At 39.7% G+C, this 23,960-nt stretch overlaps 1 protein-coding gene and 2 long non-coding RNA genes across 3 annotated transcripts in view; 1 reads left to right on the top strand and 2 right to left on the bottom strand.

The window, feature by feature from the left end:
* LOC117950932 overlaps positions 1–469 on the bottom strand; it is a 4,665-nt gene extending 4,196 nt beyond the window's left edge. The window contains exon 1 of the long non-coding RNA XR_004658010.1: positions 459–469. This is a non-coding gene — a long non-coding RNA (uncharacterized LOC117950932). The remainder of the gene's footprint in view (positions 1–458) is intronic.
* Positions 470–4,583: 4,114 nt separating this feature from the next.
* Positions 4,584–12,181, bottom strand: LOC117950262. Its single transcript, XR_004657855.1, has 3 exons — positions 11,772–12,181; positions 9,591–9,592; positions 4,584–4,597 (listed from the first exon to the last, which is right to left on the bottom strand). It is a non-coding gene; the product is annotated as an uncharacterized LOC117950262 (long non-coding RNA).
* Positions 9,401–23,960, top strand: part of pde4ba (phosphodiesterase 4B, cAMP-specific a) — a 168,742-nt gene continuing 154,182 nt past the window's right edge. Inside the window, exon 1 of the mRNA XM_034881114.1 lies at positions 9,401–9,756. Coding sequence (XP_034737005.1) covers positions 9,741–9,756 — 16 coding nt within the window. The 5' untranslated portion in view covers positions 9,401–9,740. The remainder of the gene's footprint in view (positions 9,757–23,960) is intronic.

The raw sequence follows: 23,960 nt of genomic DNA, 5'->3' as shown, positions 1-23,960 counted from the left end.
AGTGCCTTGCTCAATAGCACCTGGAGATGCCCAGGAGATGAAGCAGCATCTCTCCAGCCACCAATCCACACCCCGTACTTTGGTGACCCAACCCAACTCCCCATGGACTCCTCATGGAAAAAATACTTTTTTTTCATAATATGGGCACTTTAAAGGAATCATTTGATGTATGGAGTCTGATTGTTTGCCTTTTCTACTGAACTGTTATTATGTAGCTGTGTGCACCTGGACCTGTCAATACATTGTCCACTCATTGAAAGAAATGACCCAGTTTCCCACCAGGATGCTCTCTTTTTTCCTAACCCTCTATTTCTTTCTGATTGCAGGTATTTGGAACCAGAATGACACAAAAACAAGTCAACTCTTGATTACTTATCTGTGTATACAAGCCTTTGTATAAATGTACAGTATATTTTCTTTTGTCCTTCCAAAGGAGTCTCTTTGACTGCCTACGGAACTATCACACATTTAGACTGAGTTTCCAGGAAACAAAGAGATGTGGAGGAAAAGCAATTTGAGCTGACCCTGAAACAGAACATACTTCTTTGAACTGTGTGTGTGTGTGTGTGTGTGTGTGTGTGTGTGTAGTTGCCAACAACCGTAAAAAACTATTTAATTGAAAGTATACAGTACATCTACATTTAATCAGTTTTAAACACTATGTATTGAGATTGAACGTGTTTAAAATAGTAGATAAGCAGGGATGTCATTACACTTGAAATTGCTTACTGTAAAGTAATGGAGAAATGGTTGAAACATTTAGCTTCTGCCAGTGGTAGTGGTACAAACTTGACCAAATCTGCCTGAACATGACAGTTCAGTTGTGTTGAATAAAGTGAAGTTTATTGTCACTTCAGTTTGGTGTCAGTGAAGTCATACTTGAGCTCATGCAGGGTACAACACTGCGTGGCAACCACAGTATGTGGGTGAAATATGGAAAATCAAGCACATATGAAAATGAATGAACCGTGCACAAAATTGTGCCCCCACATTGTCTTATATAATGTGTATGCTCTTGTATCTTTCTGTGTGCGTGTGCGTGTGTGTGTGTGCGTGTGTGTACAGACGCAGTGTTATGCTGGTGAGTCATATCTGGATGATCCCACTGTGAGCACTAACAAACTCGCAAAAGGAGTGAGAGATACCACAGAATGTGAGCAAAACCTCTCAGCATGCCTCGCTCCTTGTACACAAGATGAGCAAAGTGAGTAGCAGAAGCTTTCCAAACAAGTGAACTACATGTATGATTGTGTGTGTGTGTTTGTGTGAGGGGAGAGTAAGCAAAAGTGTGAGTAGAATGATTTCGTCCATACTGTCTGTGCTCCTGAACATAAGTATGAGGGTGCAAATAGTGACACTGAGTAAAAAATCTATGAATATGACAAACTAAATTACTGACCTCATAACACAGATTTAGAAATTGTTAACCACTTATTAACGTGACTTCTAAAGAACAGGCCATCCATCCATCCTTCTTGCGGGGGCAGCAGCTCCAGCAGGGGACCCCAAACAAGATATAATCTCTCCACCTAGTTCTGGGTCTTCCCCGAGGCCTCCTCCCAGCTGGACATGCCTTGAAAACCTCCCTACAAAGGCGCCCAGGAGGCATACTAACTAGATGCCCAAACCACCTCAACTAGCTCCTTTCGACGCAAAAGGGCAATGGCTCTACTCCGAGCTCGTCTCAGATGACTGAGCTTCTCACCCTATCTCTAAGGGAGACGCCAGCCACTCTCCTGAGGAAACCCATTTCGGCCTCTTGTACCCTGTATCTCGTTCTTTCAGTCATGACCAGCCTTCATGACCATAGGTGAGGGTAGGAATGAAAACTGACTGGTAAATCGAGAGCTTTGCCTTCTGGCTCAGCTCCCTTTTTATCACAACGTTGCAATTAATGCAATGTAATACCGCACCCGCTCCGATTCTCCAATCAACCTCACGCAAGAAAAGATGTTCTACAGCAATGAGCGGAGAACCCAGAGAGAAGAGTGTGAGCATCTTTGTGACCACAGGGTTAAAACAAAAGGGGAGCAGGCATACATTAACATTAGTGTAGATCATGATTTTCTCTTTGATCTAACATACTATTTTTCTCAGTGAAATTGAATGTCAGCAATACAAATTAAGTTGAGCTCCCCTTGTTTTGGAAGATTTAAAATGCCTAAATAAAACCCAATCAAAGAAGAAAAAAAAATACATTTCACATTGTTATATGTACAGTATGCATTTACTGTGTCATGATTAAATGAAACACATTTTTTAAATTCAAGCAGGTATAAGTCTTCTGGTCTGCTGGAAAATCTTGGAGAAGAAGAAGAAGAATAAAAGGGCTCAGGGTCCATGTCAGGAGTCAGGACACATATAACCATACAACTAGGCATTATTAACCTTAACTAGAATTAGGCATCTCTCAAGATGTCACTATTATAAAACAAAGACACAAAGCAACACATACAGCATGTTATACAACGTGTGTAATTGTTTGACCAAAAAGCATGAATTAGCCAATTTAAGAAGTGGCTTGTGATAAAGTCCTCACCACAAAGAATGATAGATATTTTATAATCTCATTTTATTCATGTGTCAACATTGTTTCCAGTACTACCTCACTTTTGAACAAAGCAAGGCTATGTCCTCCTGCTTGTGTTAAAAAGGTTCCATAAAGGTCAGCCGAAAGCCAAATCTCCAGTGTTACAATAGACTGGTTTGTTATGTAGTTCATTTGAAAGGAGAAATGCTGAATAAGATGAGATAAGATAGATATTTGCTGTCTAAGGTCATGGTTGTTACCTCTGCTTACTGCCCACCAACACAAGGGACCATTCCTTGAAATTCTTTCCCTTTGTCTCAGTCAAAATGTCTCCTGTTCCGACACCACACAGAGGGACGTGTGGTTTTACAGTTTTCTTCATCACATTGGATGTCTGCAACATCTCTAAATACTAATGAATGTGGGGTTTTTGTTCCCTTCACCTCCATCATTTCTGAAAAACAATAATAACACAGTTTTACCAACGTAAAGATACATTGTTTTTCACATTTTTCTTTTTATAGCTGTGCATGTAACCTCAGATATCTTCCCTGGACATATTGATATCTTTGCTCTTTTACTTGTTTCTCCCAAACGGTACAGTATATAATTGTTTACATAATTCTTACAGTGTTTGGTGTTTGTATTCAAAAAAGGCTTTCTGAGCTTTCTCTATATAAATACCATATAAGTTCACTAACTGGTCTAAAACAAGACACATGCTTTGGCTTTCAGCTAAAGTTGCAACCAGCAGTGTTCGATAGGCACCAGACTAAATCTGTTCTGGTCTGAAAAACTAACTAGAGTTTGGTCCACATGAATTGCTGCTGTTCAGACTGTAGTTACAGTTTTCCACGTGGCTTCAGTTGTGCCCACTGAAACATGTCAATTGAAAATACTGTAATCCTGGACAAACACAGCACATGCAAGTTTGCTGCAATGCAAACTAATCTTAACTGCCGCGTAAATAAACAACGGGTTAAAGTTGATTGTGTGTGCCAGTGTGTGGGGTAACAGTAAGAAAACAGAAGATGTTTGTCTTAAAGGGCCCATGGCATGAAAAAGAAAGAAATGGCGATAGGTGTAAGCCGAGCCTGGGTATCCCGCTCTGCCTTTGACAAATTGAAAGCTTAGATGAGCCGATCTGAAAATAAGGGGCAAGGTCACCTCCTGTTTCTCTGCTTGGCCCGACCAGAAAATTTGGCCCGCCAATGAGAGAGAGACATCATCGCTTTCAAACGAGCAAAGTGGCAATGGGTCAAGGCCACACCCCCAGCCTCCACCTCCACCTTTTTCCTGGCAGACATGGATTTTATCCTCACCTGAGTCAACATGTGTTGATTTTATTTTAGATAATTAAGACAGCATCTAGTGGAAGTGTCATTAACTTTGAAAGTAAATCTGCAGATTCAATTCAATTTCAATTCAATTTTATTTATAGTATCAAATCACAACAAGAGTTATCTCAAGACACTTTACAGATCAGAGCAGGTCTAGACCACACTCCAGAATCCACAAGGACCCAACAGTTCCAGTAGTTTCCTCCAGAGCAAGCAACAGTGCGACAGTGGCGATCTGCAGTGATTGGTAAGAAAACAGTTATAGTATAGAGTTATTATATTGTATTAGATGCTGGTGTTATGTGGGTTGTGTGTGTGATTGCCTGATACAGATGAGAAGGACATTTCTGCTTTTTCTGTGTATTTGAATTATTTATTACATGCTGATACTGGTGTGTGTGTGTGTGTGTGTGTGTGTGTGTGTGTGGTGTGTGTGTGTGTGTGTGTGTGTGTGTGTGTATGTGTGTGTACCTGGTTGCATGTGTTAAGCCTTGTGTGTTTTTTGTGTGCATGTGTCTCAGTACCCCTCTCTATCTACCAGATGGCCATGCTTCCTAAGCTTACATTGTGTGCTTACATTTCACACAAGTGCATATGCACACATTGTCAATGTACCATCCTCACTGTAACATGCGCACGTGTCATACACATCATTAATTACACACAAAACAAATAGACCTTTTGGGATTTGTGGGGTCAAATGGAACATCCACAAGAAACGGCGAGTCTATGAATCCAATTAGAAGTATGAACTGCACCATGTCATTGCTTAAACAAACATGATTGGTCACCCCCAGTGGCATCATCTCTCATCCATATAGAGGTATGGGAATGTTTGTGAATGTATATGAAATGAGATCAGTGTGGAAGCATCATAAAAAAACATTGGCCGTGTTATAGTAGTGGTATTATTTTAATCACTGTAACAGAGTCCACATAGCCTCGAGATCTGTGTTGCATATTATGATTTAGAGATAATTTAGTTTTCCTCGATATAGGGATGTCTAAATGTTTGAGTCAATCCACTGGGATGCAGCGGTGGAGGGTGAACTGATTTGCATTCTGAGGCACCACTTCATCGTCACTTTTGTTTCCTTTTCAATTCAACATAATCCTTTTCTTCTGTCTACAGTTATAAATACATTGCTGCTCAGCTTTGGAATTTAAAGAAACCTAAATGTTTACATTTCATCTCAATTTGTTATCACATGAAGGTGCTCTTTACATCCCAGCAGATACATGTTTATCTCCTTTGAACATATTTATTCACCCTACTACTTTATTCATAGCAGTATGACGGATGAGTGTCCTCACATTAGAGATGGTGCTGCATATCTTATCTGTGTGTGTGTGTGTGTGTGTGTGTGTGTGTGCGTGTGTGTGTGTGTGTGTGTGTGTGTGTATGTGCAGGGTTTTTCCTGGCTCAGAAAGTGGCCTTTAGGGGTACACACATTAAGCGGGGGGTCTTGGGATTCTCCCCCAGGAAATGGAGTGTCAAAGACTTAATTAAGTTACTGATAGCAGATGGTAAAGGGCACCTACCCAACAGTCCTTTCAGGACTGATACCTCTCATGTATAGGAGTTTCTGACTAGGGCTAGAAATTGTTTAAAAGATTACGATACCAGTACACTTAAAGTGATTAGGCTGCCAACATAGTATTTAATTTAATACCTTTTTTTCTAATTTATTCAATACCCATTACCCATTATGTGAATGTAAGCATTCAGTTGTGTAAAATGCCACCACCAATCCTTCCCATCCAAATGATTTTTACACAAATACTGTACAATTGAAAAATGTTTAAGGTTTTAAAACTATTTATTAAAAAACTGTCCAACTTCATCAAATACACTACACTTGTCTTCATCACTCCACAGACTGCATGGGTTGTAGCTGCTGCAGTGTGCCTTGTTGTTACTTTGAAGTAAGTAACATGGTTGCATACCCATAAATGTGTAGGTATTCCTGTAAATATTATTGCTGTTAACAGTAAATTAAGGATGGAATAGAAAGAAGCAATAGCAGTATTTACAGGCAACAGAGCATCATGTTCCACTGTTATACACACACTTGCACAGAGAAAATCATCCTGTATTTAGCAGAAAAATAGAGAAAGGATTTAATAAATGGCCTCTACTCCTTGTAACATCTTACCATCTCATTTCCTAGGAATGGGAAGTCTAAAATACTTTCTTTGCATAACTGGACTAAACACTCCCACGTGGTTGATCCTTTCTGTAACACATGAAAACAGACTTGATTTGACCACATAGGTTGAAAAGGTCAACAGCATAATTGCCGAAAATGGGTAAATAACATGTGTTGGTAATAGGCTGCTGCATTTTTACCAAATCCTCATTTCCAAAGATACCTGCACCGTATGCCCGTTGGTCACGCCTTTTGTGCAGAGAAACTACAGAGCAGACTTTCCAGACCAATGTTCAATCTCAGATCTATTGAGTTTGGCTTGGTCTGGCGATAGCCAGACAGGGTCCAAGAAATGTGGTCCTGAATCTGCAGCTTCCTCTTGCAGGAACACACTACACCTAGGATGTACCACATAGTGCACAAAATGTCGTACTTAGACACTGGAGATCGCAGTTTGTTTTTCATTTTCTACGAACAATCAATGTTGTTTTCTTTTAACCATGACCTGACCCCTTAAATAATGTAACCATGACGTTGAAGCTCTCCTAACCCAAACCATGATTTTTCTCTGACCCCACTCACCAAGTGTTTTTTGTGCCTAAACTGATAAACGAAAGCAAACCATAGCTTTGTCACATCATAAAACAGATTACTTCTTCTGTGTTTCCATCAAGGATTTGTAACGGTTTTGGAAGGCACTAGTGTCGATAGAAGCGTCAGATCTAAAAACACGTGTTGTTCTGGAGGACTGAGAGAGATTTGTACTCTTGCTTTGGGCAGAACAACAGAGGAAGGCCTGCAGCAAAGATCTTTTTTTGTAGCCTTTGAGGATCAAAACGTAAAGATGTGCATGGTTTGACCATAACAAACATGCATGCTTTTATCTAATTTAGATCAAGCTTACAGGCTTGAAAAGCTTTCCTGCAACCTCCTTGGTCAGTAAGCACGAGTTGGATTATTTGAAACAAATGTCACAAACTTTGTGTGTTTGCCAGTAAAACAACCTTTTTTAGACTGTATGATTCTGACAAAGTTTAACTAACAGGAGGACAGTATTTGTGGTAAATTACGTACAACATGACCTGGAGACACGGAGGTGTACACACACACGCATGCACGCAAGCAAGCACGCACACACGGGTTATGCATACACATTTCTAATAGAGAACTTCCCAAACATGAGAACAGGCATTAACAAAGCATAATATATGAACTCCCAAGAGGGTAGTTTTGCCGTTTTTTGCTTCACTGAACTAATTTTGCTAAAAAGTTAATAATAGCTCCGGTGATGAGGCTACATATCACGTTTTGAAACATTATCTTCACATTGTGTGCTTACTAACATGGGATTGAGCCGACATTCACAGAAGTTTCATTTATTTCGTGGAGAGTGTGAACTTTCCTTCTGCTGAAAACAACAGATTTTATAATTTTCCATGAACTCCAGATTACCAACACACATAGAAGGCTTGTTTATTTTCCACCACAACATTGATTACATCTCTAGGGAAGTGGTGTAATGACTGAGAAGATGAATATGTTAATGTGTAACGTTTCACCAAACGCACAAAGAGCGACCACGTTCCCATGGAGAATTTTTATTCATTTTCATCTTTGTGTTGAGTGCAGAAAGGTAGACATGTTAAGCCTTGCTTGGCACAAAGAGTATCTATAATATTGGTATAAGTGTGACCGTGTTGAACCCCTGAACAGCCCCGTGATCACAGCTGTGTGAGGCATGGGCTGTATTTATTTTTATTTACCAGTCTTAACAACTAGTCAAAGCGCTTTTACAGCGTACAGGAACCATTCACACACATTCATACGCTGTGGCCGAGGCTGCCGTACAAGGTGCCACCTGCTCATCAGATAAACACTCACACACATTTACACTCCGATGGCGCAGCATTGAGGGCAACTTGGGGTTCAGTGTCTTGCCCAAGGACACTTTGACATGGGACTGCAGGGCCAGGGATTGAACCACCAACCTTCCAATTGGCAGGCAACCGCTCTCACAGCCGACCCAGGTTGCAGGTTGTGGTACCAAACTAAAATTGCTCCCACTGTACTGATGGGAGTAAGAAAACTGTTTATAATTTTGGACAAAATGGTCGAACACATGAATGCAAAGTAACTGGCAGATGTAATGTTGCAGATTTTAAAGCAGAATCTTCAACTTTTCTTGAGCAAGTCCCACCAAACTGAAAGCAAGATGGACACTACTACATGTGTTGTATTAAAATTTAATTGCATATAAAACTGGGCCCTTAAAACCATATAAGGTGGCCTACGGCTTTTATAAATTCCCTTTTAGTGTGTAGAATACTAAATAATAATTGATGGCATGATTTTAATTTGTTGTGTTTTAATGTTGAACATACAGTATATGTTGCACAGAGGTTATTATAGTATTACTTAACTGTATCCGTGGATGGCTACCTTAGTGATTATCTTCTTACCTACTGGTCAGTAAGCCTATTCGTGTGTTTTTTTCACAAATAGGCTGTAGTAGGTTGGATTCATGTTAAGACATTTTACATTTTGAAAAAAACTTAAACTTGAGAAACAGTTTTTTAAAATGGAGCTCTGAGGACCCCCTAGGGGTCACGCACCCCCTGTTGAAGATCTCTGGTTCAAAGAGTATTTACTCACCACTAGTCAGCAGAGCAAGTAGGCTACGATTATCTACCTGGCTGCAATACACAATAGCCTACTTTGAGCAAATAAAACAGGTTTAAATGTGTTTGGACACATCTTCAAACAAAGCTGCCCTAATTGTCCCCCTGCTTCTTGGCTTTAGGCCAACATGATCTGCTTAAGTAATAAATTAAACTTATCTTGATCTTATCACCTAAATTAAAAGAAGAAAGAGAGAAAGAAAGAAAGAAATATAGATAGCAACGCTTTATGTATTTAGCTGAAGACATTATTGTTGATTTTATAGTAAAGATAAATGCTGTCATTTATAAGCCTACGTTAAGAAAATGTCACAACGATATTAGTTCTTTAAAATATACAGTAATGTGTACATTTCAAGCCATGCTAGCAGTTATAATGATTAAAACTTGAAGATCAAATGTTTCTTCACATGATGTCATTCAGACTTTAGTCCGCTGATAGCTGTTCATTCTGGAATGGACTGCTCGCAGGTCCCACAGCAGACTGAGAAGCTCGGATCGTCAAGCTCTCTCTCTCTCTCTCTCTCTCTCTCTCTCTCTCTCTCTCTTTCTCTCTCCTTCTGTTTTTCAATTGGTCCTCTGTCCTGTTCTGCTGAAGGGGGAGGGAGAGAGGCGGGAGGGAGGAGTGGGTAGTCGGAGGGGGTTCGCCGAGTTTCCGATGCATTTGATACACGAAAGCTTTCAACCTGTCCAAGCACCAGCACCTCGATCCTGGGAGGTAGCTCGTGAACGGTGAAACGGAACTCAACCGGGACAAACAAGAATCAGTTTAATTAACGCGATAGTTTTGGTTGTTTTAATCTAGGAAAAAGTGGACAAACAAGAAACATTAGCTAGCCTGTGTCATGTGAATACAACCAAAAGCAGACTGAAGATGAAGAGTGTAAAGGACGGCTCGTTAGGCACAGCTGTAGAGTAAAGGACGGTGAAACACTCGCCCATACGGAATAAAAGACATTCTTGTTCATGTGTTGACAGCTGCTTTTTCTGTCCGAAAACAACCCGCAAAAGAAGCCGGGATTCCCTTTGTCTCCACGTGTGGATGAGCTCTGGAGAAGGTAAGTTAAACAAGGAGCTTTTCTTTTCAGGTTGTCGAATTAGGTTTTATATTTTAATTGCATTAAAATTGCATTTTAATTACAAGCTTTTCTTTTCGTCCTCCAAGTTAGTGAAGAATAGGGCTTAATGAAAATGGGGTTTTGGGTGTGTGGACAAGATATCTGTTGGCTTTGTTTTGCTCCTGTCATCGTGAAGTTTACCCCCGTAACCCCATCATTTAACCCCCGGCGTCCCGCTTTCTTCTATCAAAACTACCAGGGTGGATCCTATTGAAGGGGTGGACCCTTGAACCCTAGCTATACATTACAATATTCCTGCCATATCCATACAGGCAAATCATGCACGCTTTTATTATAATATTAGATTTTTTTTTTTACAAGTCTCATATGTCGACTTTTAAGGTAGGCCTATTTTAAGTCTTAAAATGAAAGCCGTTAATGTGCCACTGGGTGGGTTACATAACTGGTTGTCTTTTTATTTAATTCGGATGTTGCTATAGATTATAGTTAGGTCTATTTGCTGGGCACTAAGAAATACCGGTGCACCTGCCTATCAGCATACTGTATGTGCCATTGATTTAAGATTTGGGGTCACATTTCCATTAGCAGTTTTGTTATTAATGTCACCCATAACTGCCTCACTACCTTGGAGGAAATTAGTCCCAGGAGGAGACACACAGGCCATGTGGAGGCTGCCGGTTAGGTAAACAGTATTGAACCACTTTAAAAAATGTGCATTATCTTATTATTATCTGAGAGAGGTGCATCTATCAGAGCCCCAGCTACATTGGCTTACTATCCAGTTTCAACCCTTGAACCCTGTAATAATTCAACTTAATTGTCCAATTTTTCAAGAGGATTAAATTCCTATTTTATCACAATTTAGAGAGCTGCTTAAAGGTCTGCCTGTCACTGAGCTTGGCAACTTGATTTCCAGTATTACAGAGAACAGCAGCCTCCCTGTTAAGCCGTTTTTGGTCCTGTGTGACAGTTTCAGATCCTATGGCTTCGCAGACTGATCGGTATTGATAGTGTATTTAGATCATGAACTGAAATGCAGATTTGGTATAATGGGAATTCCTCGCAGGTTGGAGAGGCAATGTGGGGACTCCAAGATCCAAACCAGCAGGGGATTCTGTTTTGTAAAAAAAAGGTGAACAAACAATCAATCTGCTTATTGGCTTGCTGGCAGCCGTGTTTCCTTTTTCCAGCAGCACTCTCTGTATTTGTCATTTCTGTCTTTTTCTTAGGTCACCCTCTGTTTCTCACATATCTCTCATTCTACACCTTACAGATGCCCTTATACTCTCTCCATGCGTCCCTGCTCTTCTTCTCTACCTTTAAATCCTCCAGCTTTTCAAACGTGCCTTCAACATCTTAACTCTTTCTTTGTCTCACTGTCATTCTCTCACTGGATGTAAGAACTACTATGTGCCATTATTCCTACATACCAGTCGTTCCATCCAAAACCCCGGGTCAATCGATCTGTTGGTTTGCACTTCATGTGTACACGTGGAAACCCATTGATCTGTGAGCAGAGCTCTTAAGGCTGTGACACACTAAACCGATAGTCGGATGTGGACAGTGTGGCGAGGTCAGTGGCTCGAGTCTGTTTGGTGTGTTTCGTGCAGCTGACCGTCGGAAAGGCCATCGTCCTTAACTCTTGTATTGTATTCGGGTCAAATGGACCCATTTCAGATTTTTACAAGAAGAGAAATTGTGCAAGTAGGCATTTTTCTACCTGAAAATCCATGGCCTTACCTTATTTTCTGTGATAATCATGTAATCCTGACTCAATTCAAAAAATTATCCTTGATTGAAAATTTTATTTTATTATTAAAACCCCATATAAGGCACGGGTCAATTAATGACCCGATGGAAACCAGAGCGTGCCAAAAGTGAAGACAATACAAGGCTAAATTTTGGCCGGCCTGATATGCTCAGTCGCAAGGCGGGCACTCCCAGCAGCCGGTGTCGGATGACGAATCAAATTGGTAGAGTGCCAACCCGGAAACGAGGAGTGTGACTAGAGTCTCAAAATCAAATGAAAATCTGTTAAACTGACCTTTGTCAATCTGGAATGAAGACAGACTCAGGAACTGCATGGCCTATTTCTTGCTTTAAATGTTTTCAGAAACACGTTTCGGTAGTATAACTATTTCAGTAAAATATGAGATCGTATTCTGAACAAGCCGCCATGATAGTGTGGCTTTGAATTTACGAAGAAGCCAGACCCACGTAACGGGTTCGTCCAATCGGCTGCTGGTTATCATTTTTGGGCGACAACACAGATTAGCGCCGCCTGCTGTCATGGAGATGCATTACGTCTTGTCGCTTTGGTGTGTTCCGAGGCACTTTTTTGACACACTCCGGAACACTGATCAACCCAACTGCCTTTTCTGACGAAGGTCAGCCGTCTTTTTGGTGTTTCAGCGGTTTTAGTGGAGAGGAACCAGTATGATCAGTCCCACAACACATGAGCAATTATATTTACTATACTGACTGTCAAGATTGACTTGTTCTATTTACGAACATTTGATTGGTGTGATTACAGGGTTGAAATTGGTTACACTGACCCACTTTAAACTGTAATTGAGCACTCTATGATGTGGCCACTTTTGATTAAATTAAAAGTGTGTGTGGTGTTGATGTGGTTTACTCACTTATGCATGCACATTAAAACCTTTTTGGTATTATCAATATATATGAATGGTACATTCAGTAATTTAGCACTCAGCATACATACCGACCAATTTGCCTGCTTAGAATCATGTATTGTACATTCAGCCATTGTATGATCACAACCCCATCCTTGCAATTCTGCAGAAGTCTCATAAAAACAGACTTTCAGACACTGATGAAAACCTGCTCGAGCCTCCTTTCAGCTGCCATTCTGACATGTTTTATTCAATTTTTGATTATTTTAAAGAGAGAGGGCAAACCTACTTAACTTTTTGTGTAGTGTGTAAATAGAAAGAGAGACACTGTGGAAATAGCTCCAGCAGGATTTAACCTAGAGCAAGCCAGTGCACATACTGTAACTGCAGTGATGTTGTGATCACGTCTGGGCACTACAATCTAGTTCCTACTGGAACTAGCTGACCTATTCCTGTCATGAATCCTGTTGTATACAGAAGATGGACAGCCAGAGCCAGAGTCACTAAACATCACACACTATACTTTTTGAGCTCCCTTTTTGTTATGAGATTTAAGTCAAAAAAGCGCATCAACTGGATGGATCCATGTCAGAACAATTGAGTACTTATGACTCAAGGGATCTTGATACTCCCACACCTTTTGAACTGCTATTGTAACTACTGTAGGTGTTGGAGAATGTTAAGCTATTATTGGAGGCCAGTAAAGAGATAACAGGAAGTAAGGGTAGAGAGAGATGAGGAAATGACACGCAGCAAATATCTCTGGCTGGATGGGAACTTGTGACTTTGCGTTTGATGATCAACGCCTGAACATCTAAGCCACCCTCGATGTATTCATCATTAAAATTTAGTAGTTAGAAATTTGAAGAGTCTAAACATGTGCTTTGTTTTTCAAGGTGGAAAAATCGTAAGCAAAGAACAATGATGGCTTAGTGAGCGGTTCATCCATCCATTCAGGCGTAGTGATGGTTTGTGGTAATGTGAGAAATAAAGGAGAAGACTGTCAATAATTTATCGCACATCCTACTCAATATGATACATATATATATGTATATATATATATATATATATATATATATATATATATAAATATAATGAAAAAAGTGAAATTGTGGGCTGCATTGCTAGATTATTTCCATATATTTCCCAGGGGTAGTTATGTTTTTTTTGGTAACCCCTTTATTCACACTCTTAACAATGTACGATTTCACACCTGGTAGCTGCACAGTGTTGCGATATTGTTCCCAATGAAGATTTCCTGATTGCATCTGTTCTTTATCAACAACAGCTTGCTTCACAGCTGCACATTTTCACAACTTTGGAAGGTGTATGTTTATGCTGTTGCTGCTGCTGGAATACGAGGAGGAACTGAGATTACACAAATTTAGGATCCGCCCTGTCTTTAGAATGGCTACCACCCCTCATTTTAATACATGTGATAGTCGTCTTTGCCCATAATATGCTCATTTTCAGGTTCATAAATTTATTTAGATGTTTTACCAGAAGAAGTTTATGTGGTTTAATTTTAAGAAAACAAAATCTTTTTGTACTACACATTGCTGCAGCTCCCCTTTTCACCCTGTGTGTTGAGCTCTCTGTTACAGCTACTGAGTGAGGCATCTCACTTCTGTACCATCTTTGTTGGGAGTCACACATGCGCAGTAAGTACTGTTAGCTTGTCAGTTGCAGAGTATGAGGACGTGCCACTCTTACAGCTAAGCGAGCAAATATTCAAATGTTTTGTCCGATGACGTAGACAGCCATGCCGATTTTGACCAGCTCACACGGAGACTGAAGGCTGAATGCATTCAGAAACCCGAAGCTCACTCAAAACAGCATGGGTATTTCTTTTCAAGTTTGTATGCATGTGAAAGCACCAGAGACAAAAAATAACACCCCAAATCCCAGGAAAAAGTGATTTATTTTTCATAATATGGGTCTTTCACATCAAAGTCTTTCTTTCTGTCCAGTCCCTCCCCTCATTCCTTGCCTTTCACTCAGGCATAACCGTCATGCTGTCAGTTTAATTGTAATGATTATTTGAATGTGCAACTCAATGATGGGGCTACATTTTGTTGTCAGGTGAGATAATTATAGGTCAGGTCAGTTTTTTTGGTCCCTTGAAGATTACGGTGTGTGCATATTACATTTAGATAGAGATTTAGGGTGGTTCAAACTGGTTTGTCTGTTGCTTTATATTTGTTGCTTTTTATGGTAGTTAATAGTTGTTTTTCTTCAAATGGTGAAAAAGTGATTGAAGCAGGTTCACTTTACCACTTTGGCATAAGAGATGTCATCCCCACATATAGTTTAACAATAGACCTTCAGTCCTCCTGTTCTTAAGCGTCCATTTATGAATCTCCAGATCCATCCACCGATCATTACATCCTTTTCTCTGGGTATTTCTTAAGTGGGCTTTTGCTTGTCTGGTTGATAGAGTCATGGCATAGGGATAATGCCCACAGCTCTATAGACCAAATGGAATTGATACAGTAAATAATGGTGGATATGTAGGAGGAGCAGAGACAGCCGTGTGAGCATATGCATTAGCATGAGCCTAAAGTATGAGTGTTGGTGGTCGTCAGCAAACTATAATTAAAACAGTGACAGCACATTTGAATGATAATTGGGTTTTTGTTGTCAAATACGGAGTGGAAAGAAGTATTCCCATTTATCATGAACTGGTAAATTTTTTATATAATTATATCTCGGAATTTATTATTTTTATAATCCGTGATTAAAGGTGTGCTGCTTGCATGGTTAGAATCAAGATTTGCGGTACATTTACAGTAAGTTCTAAGACATTATTTGTCAGGTGCAACCGGAAGGTTATTGAGTCTACCGAGCTGAGATAAATATATCTCAACTGTTTGGAGGACTTGATTGCAAATGATGGTGCAAGAAATGACAAATCAGCCACAGGTGTTTGAATTCTGCTTGTGAATTGCTCCTAACCTTGCCACAACAACAAAGTACTTGTACATTTTAGAAATGGTTTCACCACAAGGTCCGGTAGCAAATCAGCAGATGCAGTTTGGTCCGTTGTTAAAATGTCTTCCTTTTTTTAGCCCTTAGAGGACTTTTTGTTCATGTTGCCTTACAAGCTGAAATCTAAGTTTGTTCTTCACCTTAGAAAAAGTTATTGTGAAAAATGTCACCTAAAGACTCCTTATATAGCCTGCATACTACATGCATGCACACAAGATGTTTATGCTCATTACATTGTTTTTTGCAGTGTTCTCTGAAACATCAGCGGGCCTAGAAAAATATAATCTGTGAATAAGCAAGAAGAAGTAAAGATGAAGATAGCGGAAGTAAAGGAAAACAGGCTGCCTGGCAACAGTAGACACATTCATGACAATGACCAACGTACCACGAAATTTTACATTTATCTACTCTAATCATTTACTTGACTGTCATTAATCTTCAAATCACTACTACTACACAGGCAGACTACTCTCTGCCTGTAACACTGTTGAGAACACTCCTTCCATGAAGCTTTTTTTTAGCTCTCTCTCTCTCTCTAACCACGTATTTAAGGATGTTTGACTCTCTGTGGTCTGTACATAAAGAATCAGATGTTTGTTTAGGCAAAGCTGCTTGGGCAGTCTTTCCAGCCAACCTTGTTGAAATGAATGCGCTGCTCACGATCATGACAACGACAACATGCGAAGCCTTCGTGCTATTAACGTCATCTGTTGTGACGTCATTTCTTGGCTCGCGCACCTCACGCTGGACTGTAGTGGTGGAAGAAGTATTCAGATCAGTTACTTGAGTAAAACTACTATTACCACACTGTTAAAATTCTCTGTTACAAGTTAAAGTCCTGCATTGAAAATGTTACCCAAGTAACAGTATGTAAGTTTCGTCAGAAAAATGTACTTAAAGTATCAAAAGTACTCAATGCAAAAAAATCCTGACATCACATTTCCTCACATTTTAGAATGTGGAAATGATCCAAACAGTTCTATCAACTAAGTTTTTAATTATCTAATAATTTCAGCTGTAATTGTAGGATGTTATATTGTCTGGTAGTTTAATTTGTAATGATACATTACATTTTGGAACTAAAGCTGTCAGATTAATGTAGTGGAGTTAAAAGTGCAATATGTCTCTCTGAAATGTAGTGGCGTAGAGTAGAAATTACTTGACTGGTCATATCTTTTGTGGACGTTGTTACAAGGGGAGGGCTTAATACATCCATGGGGTAGCTTAATTCAGACGCCTGATTCCACGTATTCAACACACAACCATAAATCAGGCATTAGTGAGAGCCGGAAAGGCATGCGACGAGTGACGTCGTGCCTAAGTAGTGACACGAGAAGAGAGTTGCAGGTGAGTGGTGTCAGACTTTGCATTGTGACTGTTTTAGGGAAAGTGAGAGGAAAAGAGACAACAAAGACAAAATGTAAAGGGAGTGAACAGTAGGGCTGTAATGATATGGAATATAAAAAACGAAAACGCAACACTCACATCCATGAATCTGTTTCGCAGAGTGAAAAGGCAGAATCGCGACCCTCCCCTTCCTGCTCTCAGAGTTAACCTTCCCGTCCAGATCCAGTACTACCAAATTTTTTAATTACTATTAGTGTTAATTTGTTTTGGTGCCTTATCCCCCTTTTGTCAAGTAAATTTAGCATACTGTAAAGACGGCTAAAAGCAAAGTTGGGGGGACCCTGGTAACGCTTAAAGCAAAGGGTGTGGCACACTGGTAACGCCAGCGGAGGTGTACCGTTACGAATGGCCGCTGTTCTGACTCGGGTGCCTGGGTCTGTTTCCTGACGGTCAGTAAACTGCCGTTAGCATCCTTAGCACCGGAGTTCAGTGCTGACCGGGCTAGCTGCTAGCTGGCTGGGGGCTGACTGTGGATGCGTCCCTGGGGCTGTTGTCAGCTCTCATCCCTACTGAAGCCTTGCAGCGCCGGGAGACTGAGGCAGAAGACAGGGGCGTGCTAGCTAGCTAAATTACCATTAGATTATTCGTCAATCTATACAGTTAAAATTACTGATGTATTACTGAGTTAGCCCAGAGTTGTGAACCATGGTCAAAACTATCATACTAAAAATAACTGAGCGTGTTGAACAATGTCATAATCTTATGTGACCCACCAAGAATTAGCTAACCTTATAGACGTAGCATTAGCTACTTTCATGTCAACAAGCACCTTTACAGTAGGCACCAAAGCACTTTTCCTTTTTGGTCCCCCTACAAGTTGAAAGTGGAATTGTCCATTACTGTTACCATTACTCTTATCTCTCATTCAAGCAAGTTAATGAAGTCAGTGTATCAGCCCTAGTTAACAGTAAACACCAAGCCTAGGTTAAGACACAGTGGCTTCATTTTTTTGTTAATACTGTCTGGGAAGTGAAGGGTGTTACAACGTGGACTCCACACAGTGTCACGCACACAGCACACGTTTTTCTTTACTCAAATCGCACAATTGTTTTTGGTTATGCAATCACACAGAGTGGCATCACAATTGCGATTAGATTAATCGTGCAGCCCTAGGATTTATGGATTTCTTTCTATTTTTTCTTCTCTGCTCCTCCCTCTGTCTCTCTTTGACTTAGACTATTTATAAATATAAACCAACGTGAATAATTGTGGTTACTAATTTAATAAACAAAGGGATCCTTCTCCCTCCTCTCACACACTGTATCTGAAAGAGTATTACCCTCCCAAAGCTTGAGCTGACAGAGATGAAGAGATGAGCTAGATAATTGAGAGTAATTAACACACCACGCAGTCAGCTCATGTGAGAGCTAAAACTGATGAGGTGATTGAGAGAAAGGATTGGAATTGGTTTTCTGTGCGAGAGACACTGGTGAGTAACACAATGCAATTACCCGTTGGGTGAACACAGATTATTCACATCGAATATTAAGCACTGCCTTTTTAAAATGTAGTTTTGCTGTAAAGTGTAGGCAGCAACAAAGCACATAAATCTACAATGAAAACAACAGAACAAACAGATTGATTATAAAACTAGGTCCGCATTCATCTTCACTGGAACCTTTCCCAATTTTATTTTTAATATGACCTCTTTTTATCTACTGCTCCTCACATCTCTGTAGGAGATTGGATTGTTACATTTTACGAGGTGCACCTGCACTCTGTTTGCGCTTTCCAATAAAGTATAATGCCCTAAAAAATACAATCTTAGGTACTTATGGCTTCATCTTGTTCACATTTTGCCCTTTTTTTCTGTTAACTGCTTAAAATGTTGGGAGGAAAACCCCTAACTTAAACTGTTTTTAAAATTATTATTACAATTAAAATGATCTATTTCCAAAAAAAGAAAAGAAAACAAATCATGGTAAAATAAAAACATAATTTATGAAAATACATCATTTTGAGATGTCTGATCAAAACAGCCCAATACCAGTGTGATTGATATTCCCTGGATTGCACAAAAAATTATTTATTCGTGTCAGATGTTCTCATGCTACCATTGGCTAGAGAAAAATAGTAAAGTGATCATCAAAATCAGTAGGCGAATTCCTCTGGGGATCACAAGTGTCAGTACATTATGCAATTTCTGTTTTTAACAACCAACAGACTAGCTTTGCCATATGAAGCCACGCTGCAATGGCCGCATTCCATTAAGGTGTGCTGCTGCCATGGCCTGTGTGTGTGTGTGTGTGTGTGTGTGTGTGTGTGTGTGTGTGTGTGTGTGTGTGTGTGTGTGTGTGTGTGTGTGTGTGTGTGTGTGTGTGTGTGTGTGTGTGTGTGTGTGTGTGTGTGTGTGTGTGTGTGTGTGTGTGTGTGTGTGTGTGTAATGTCTGTGCTGTCTGTTTTGCTGCCACACCCAAATCAAACCGTTATTAATGTTACTAACTACACCTGGTGGTTTTCCTGCTGCGAAAGGTCAAATTGTCTATTACGTTTGTGTCAAGAAGGTCCTCAGTGCATTTAGGCCGGAAGAGTCTATTTGACCTGGGAGCCAATCAATATTCTCTTCTTGCTAGATGGTATACATTGGTAATCAATACTCTGGTGAATTGCAGCAGGTATTGTTAGCCTCCAAGTCTACAGTTTATATCCCTTCCCGAGTGACACAGTGATGTGGGAGAAACTCATTGGTTTGTTTATTATCTGAAACATGTTGAAGTGCAACCTGACCCTGCTCACTTTTGGGTAAGAGGGTGAACGTGCTTCTCTATAATCACGATAGGTTTAATATAAAGTTGCCACAGTAGGATTACTATGTAATTATTGTAGAATTTCCCTCTCAATCTTCAAGCCTACACAACCACAATTCTGCTCAGTCACAGGTTGCTGCATATTATATATGGACATGTGTTGTTGAAGTAAACTGAGTAGCAACAAATACTACAAAAAAGTTGTACCGCTGCACCGACTCCATGTTATGTTCAGTGTAAACAGGAACTTTTTTAACACTGAAAGTCAACAACTCATTCCAGCAATGGATCCTGTCTGCATATTATCTCTGTTGTTATTATGTGGGGGAGCAGTTACATATATTGAATTGCAGCTGTGCACTGAATACCAACAAACGAGGAGATTAACCATGACAGCAGTCTGGTTATAATTGGGTCAAACACGGTTTGATCCCATGTACGTAATCCCATGTCAAACAGATTGTGTGTGTGTGTGTGTGTGTGTGTGGAAATGGTGTACACAGTAATACTTACCATCTCAGAGGATGTGAGTGGAGAGAGAAATGGGGCAGTGTATGTACAAACATGCATTGCTGGAAGTCATTATTTTCACCTTTTACTAAGAGATCCACAGAGATACTGTAAAGCGTTTATATACCTTCTCTCAAGAAACACATTCCTGTCCTTCTGCTTCAGTTTTTGAGAATATATTCCTTTTAACCCTCCCCCTCCATTTTCCCTCTTGTTTTTAAAATAATGAACACAGTTAGTGTAAAATCCCTAGAGTTTATGCTCTCCAGTAGATGCTCAACAGGAATGCAGTCCTCACTGATTGCTCCCCCTTATTTAGAATGACTACTGCTTGAGGGAGCGAATAAATGAGCGAAGGCAATCAAGTTTTATTATTTTTTATTATTGTCTCACCAAGAACTTATGAGTTTTTTAAGACTTTGACAAGTAGGCGTTGCTGGGATGGATGAAACACAGCTGTGTTTCTGCATGTAAAATGCCAACATTCACGTCAAGGTGTGAAAAGGGAAAAGATTGAGACTGAAAGAGAAAAAAAACCTTGCAAATAAATTGCGTGATTTAAATAAAAAAAAAAAGTGATTTAAGTTCAACTGTTATGTTGCTGCATCCCTTACATTCTTTTAGGCTGAATAAATAATGTGCTCTTGAATATCCATAGTTTATTTTCTTTTCTCAAGGTTAGGGACTGTTTGTTTTTTATTTAAGGGGCTACCGGAGGAGTTTAGGGGTCTTTAGTAAGAATAGAATTGACCCTCCCTTCCCCAGCAATGAATTTTTCTATGAACCTCCAAAATGGTTGGGAAACAAGGCATGACCCCTCCCATTTACTATTTATTTATTTTATTTATTTATTTAAAATTTACTTTTTTTTTCTTTTTTCTTTTTTTTTTTACACAACCATGACATACATGACTTAACAAGGTTAACCTAAACCGGCTTTCTCATCTTACACATCACACACCGGGACCGATGCACGGAGCTGTGGGTGGGCCTGGACGCCCAATCAGAAATTCAAAGTGTGTTGGTGTGCAAAGCGCTGCAACAATCACAAGAACCATGGATTGCTGTTGTGGCCAACAACAGGAAACTTTATATATTTTTTGTTTTGCTATTTCATTACTAAATTCAATTCTGAGACTTTTTTTTGCAAGAAATTACCAATGCAGAGCTCAAATATGGGCAGTTTACAAAAATTGATGGCTAATTCCAGGTTTGGTCTGACTGTGTTGGAGTTCAGAAGCTCCACAATCTGACGTGACAGCCGGCTGGTGCCTGCCGGGGTCGCTGGCTTGCTGCCTGGCCTGTCCACCTTCACAGACCCTGCTGTGAGCTGACTGGAGCTCTACAAGGAGACTCACGGACAATCATTTTTGTTTCCCCAATCATTTGTTTAAATAACTCAACACACATATCCATTATAAGATTAACTGGGACCTTTGAATGAATCTTGAATGGAATAGCAATGAATCTATTCCCACTGCTCCTACTCTTGCTTATTGATTTTTCTCCTCCACACTATTCTCATAAGGCTTTCAGAGACTGCAGAATGATCTGACACATATATCACTCCACCATTAATCATCAAGGAATAACAAGTTTGAAAGATGTATTTAATACTCTGTTATAACACAGGTTGGTTTGTTAAAGTTAGCTAAAGGGAATGATGTTTGACTCAACATGAATCAAATGGTGCTATATTTGTTGTGGCCGTCTGAAATCAGAACTTCACACATTCCTGGCACATTTTTTTTATAATATGAACGGTGTATTTGTACTGTTAACTTGGTAACTGTTGCAATGGAGTATTTTTAATGAGAAGGCCACTAGAGTTTCTTTACAACCATCAAGTTCTCCTTAAACAACAAATATGTAGTTTATCTATGCCTCTTAGAACAAAAGATGTACTAGTTTTCTGTTCTGTGGCTCCTATCGACAGGAAGGCATTTGTTAGTGGCTTTAAAAACCACATTCCTATGGCTAAGGTTTGATCCGCCACATACACACCACATACAGACATAATAATGGAGGAAGTGCGTGCAAAATCAGTTTTTGAAGGTGGAAATTGCAATAGCCTAAACTACATGCAGCGCTCCAATGTTACTTCTAGCCAGTAAACCTTATGTAAGAGCAAAACAGAATTATTTCTTTATACAGAGATGATGAAATACTACAAAACTGCTCTGTGTCAGCCTGAGGTTCTCCTCCAGTAAACCAGTGTTACTGAGCTTTATATGAGGCTAATAACTAACTTAATAGATAAAAATCGATTACTGTCCTTACAATCCATTTACTAATACTGTATAGAAATGTCATGTGTATTCTCAGGAGAGCATTCTTGCTCCGTTGAAACAGAGCTCAATATCTACAGATTTTTTTAAAACGGAATTATAGTAGAGGGTGATTTAAAAAAAAAAAAAAAAAAAAGTGTCTGTCTATTCTTGTGTCAATTCTAACAGCAAGTATTTAATGAATATGAAGTTGTTCACTGATCTGGAGTGACTGGCTCATGACCTTCCATTGTTTGCCACCCCTTCTTCCTCTTATCTCTGTTAGCGGTGTTTGATAAAATAGTGTTCTCAATATAATGCACGTAAAGGGAGACTTTCCACTCCTGAATGTTTCCATGGGATTTGACAAGATTCATAATCTGTCAAGGATTAAATTGTGTATTAAGGTTGTTCTGAATTGAATGAATATAAGACCCAACAAATCAGAATGCTCAAACTTAGTTTGCTGCTTTTTTTTGGGGTATCACGTTATCAGTGTGTGCATTGTCCCACTTTGCCAAAAACCTCGGGAAGGAACACTATTTGGTGGAACGTGTTTAACATGTTTAAAAGTTGTTCTAGTCTTGCAACAGAAAACTCAGAGTGGACAGATAGTCTTGCTAGCTGTATGGATTTATCCTGCGGAGAGCTGACGAACAGTTAACCATAGTTCTCATAAATCGACTGGAGTTTAAAAATCCAACACTAACAGCGCGTAAGGTGACAGATGTCCAGCTGAAATGAAGGACACACGGCAGAATTTCCGGCGGCAATTGAGCAATCACGGATGAAGGTCATGAATATAGACTAATGTGTGGACATTCTCCTTCTGTAGCTGTCTCCCTTTCACTCACAGAAAGACACAATCATGCACCCACATACCCACAGACGTTTGATGATCAAAAACTTGGTGAGGCAAATATTTTACAATGTGGAGCAGTCTGGATATTTTCTGTTGGTACCAGAAATCACGCTGCAGAACCAGTCATGGAATCAAGTGATTTATTATGTAAGGAACAATGCCAAACAATATAAAAATAGATATTGGATTGGACTCAGCCATGACAAATACAAAACCTTATGGGACTCTGTTTGGGATGGGGGAGAAAATGTGATCAAGTGGATTTGTTGTTTGTTGTCTTGTGCCTTCCTTCTACTGGCATGATGCAAGAGCATGAAAGATTATACTGATTCACTGAATGAATTCAGACAGGCTGGATGCCACTTTGTTCCTCTAGCATCTTATTCCCTTCATTTCCACCTTAGATTTTCAATGGGACATTACATCTATAGTGTGAAGTTTCTGTTTCCCCCATGAGGAATTCTAAGTAATGAGAAAAAAAATACTGACGTTCCATCCACATGAAGCACGCCTTCGATGATTGCGCGGGCCACCCAACACCTCCTTCACACAGTTGCTAGTAGCCAAGGAGGACACAAAGGATGAAAAAAGCATGGACTCTTTAGAAGAGGTAATTATTTACTTTACTCAAGCATCTGCGTGCCAAGATTGCAGGACTACATCATTTTGTAAATATAGCCATACTGAGAAATACAGATAGTTTTGTGGAGCTGATAGGGTTAAATGGCTTTGTATCAACTAATTTATAACTCTATTATATATATAT

This window comes from Etheostoma cragini, chromosome 9, assembly GCF_013103735.1.
Source record: "Etheostoma cragini isolate CJK2018 chromosome 9, CSU_Ecrag_1.0, whole genome shotgun sequence".
Taxonomy (NCBI): domain Eukaryota; kingdom Metazoa; phylum Chordata; class Actinopteri; order Perciformes; family Percidae; genus Etheostoma; species Etheostoma cragini.
The sequence above is the reverse complement of the archived record's forward strand: the minus strand, read 5'-3'. Positions and strand labels throughout refer to the sequence as shown.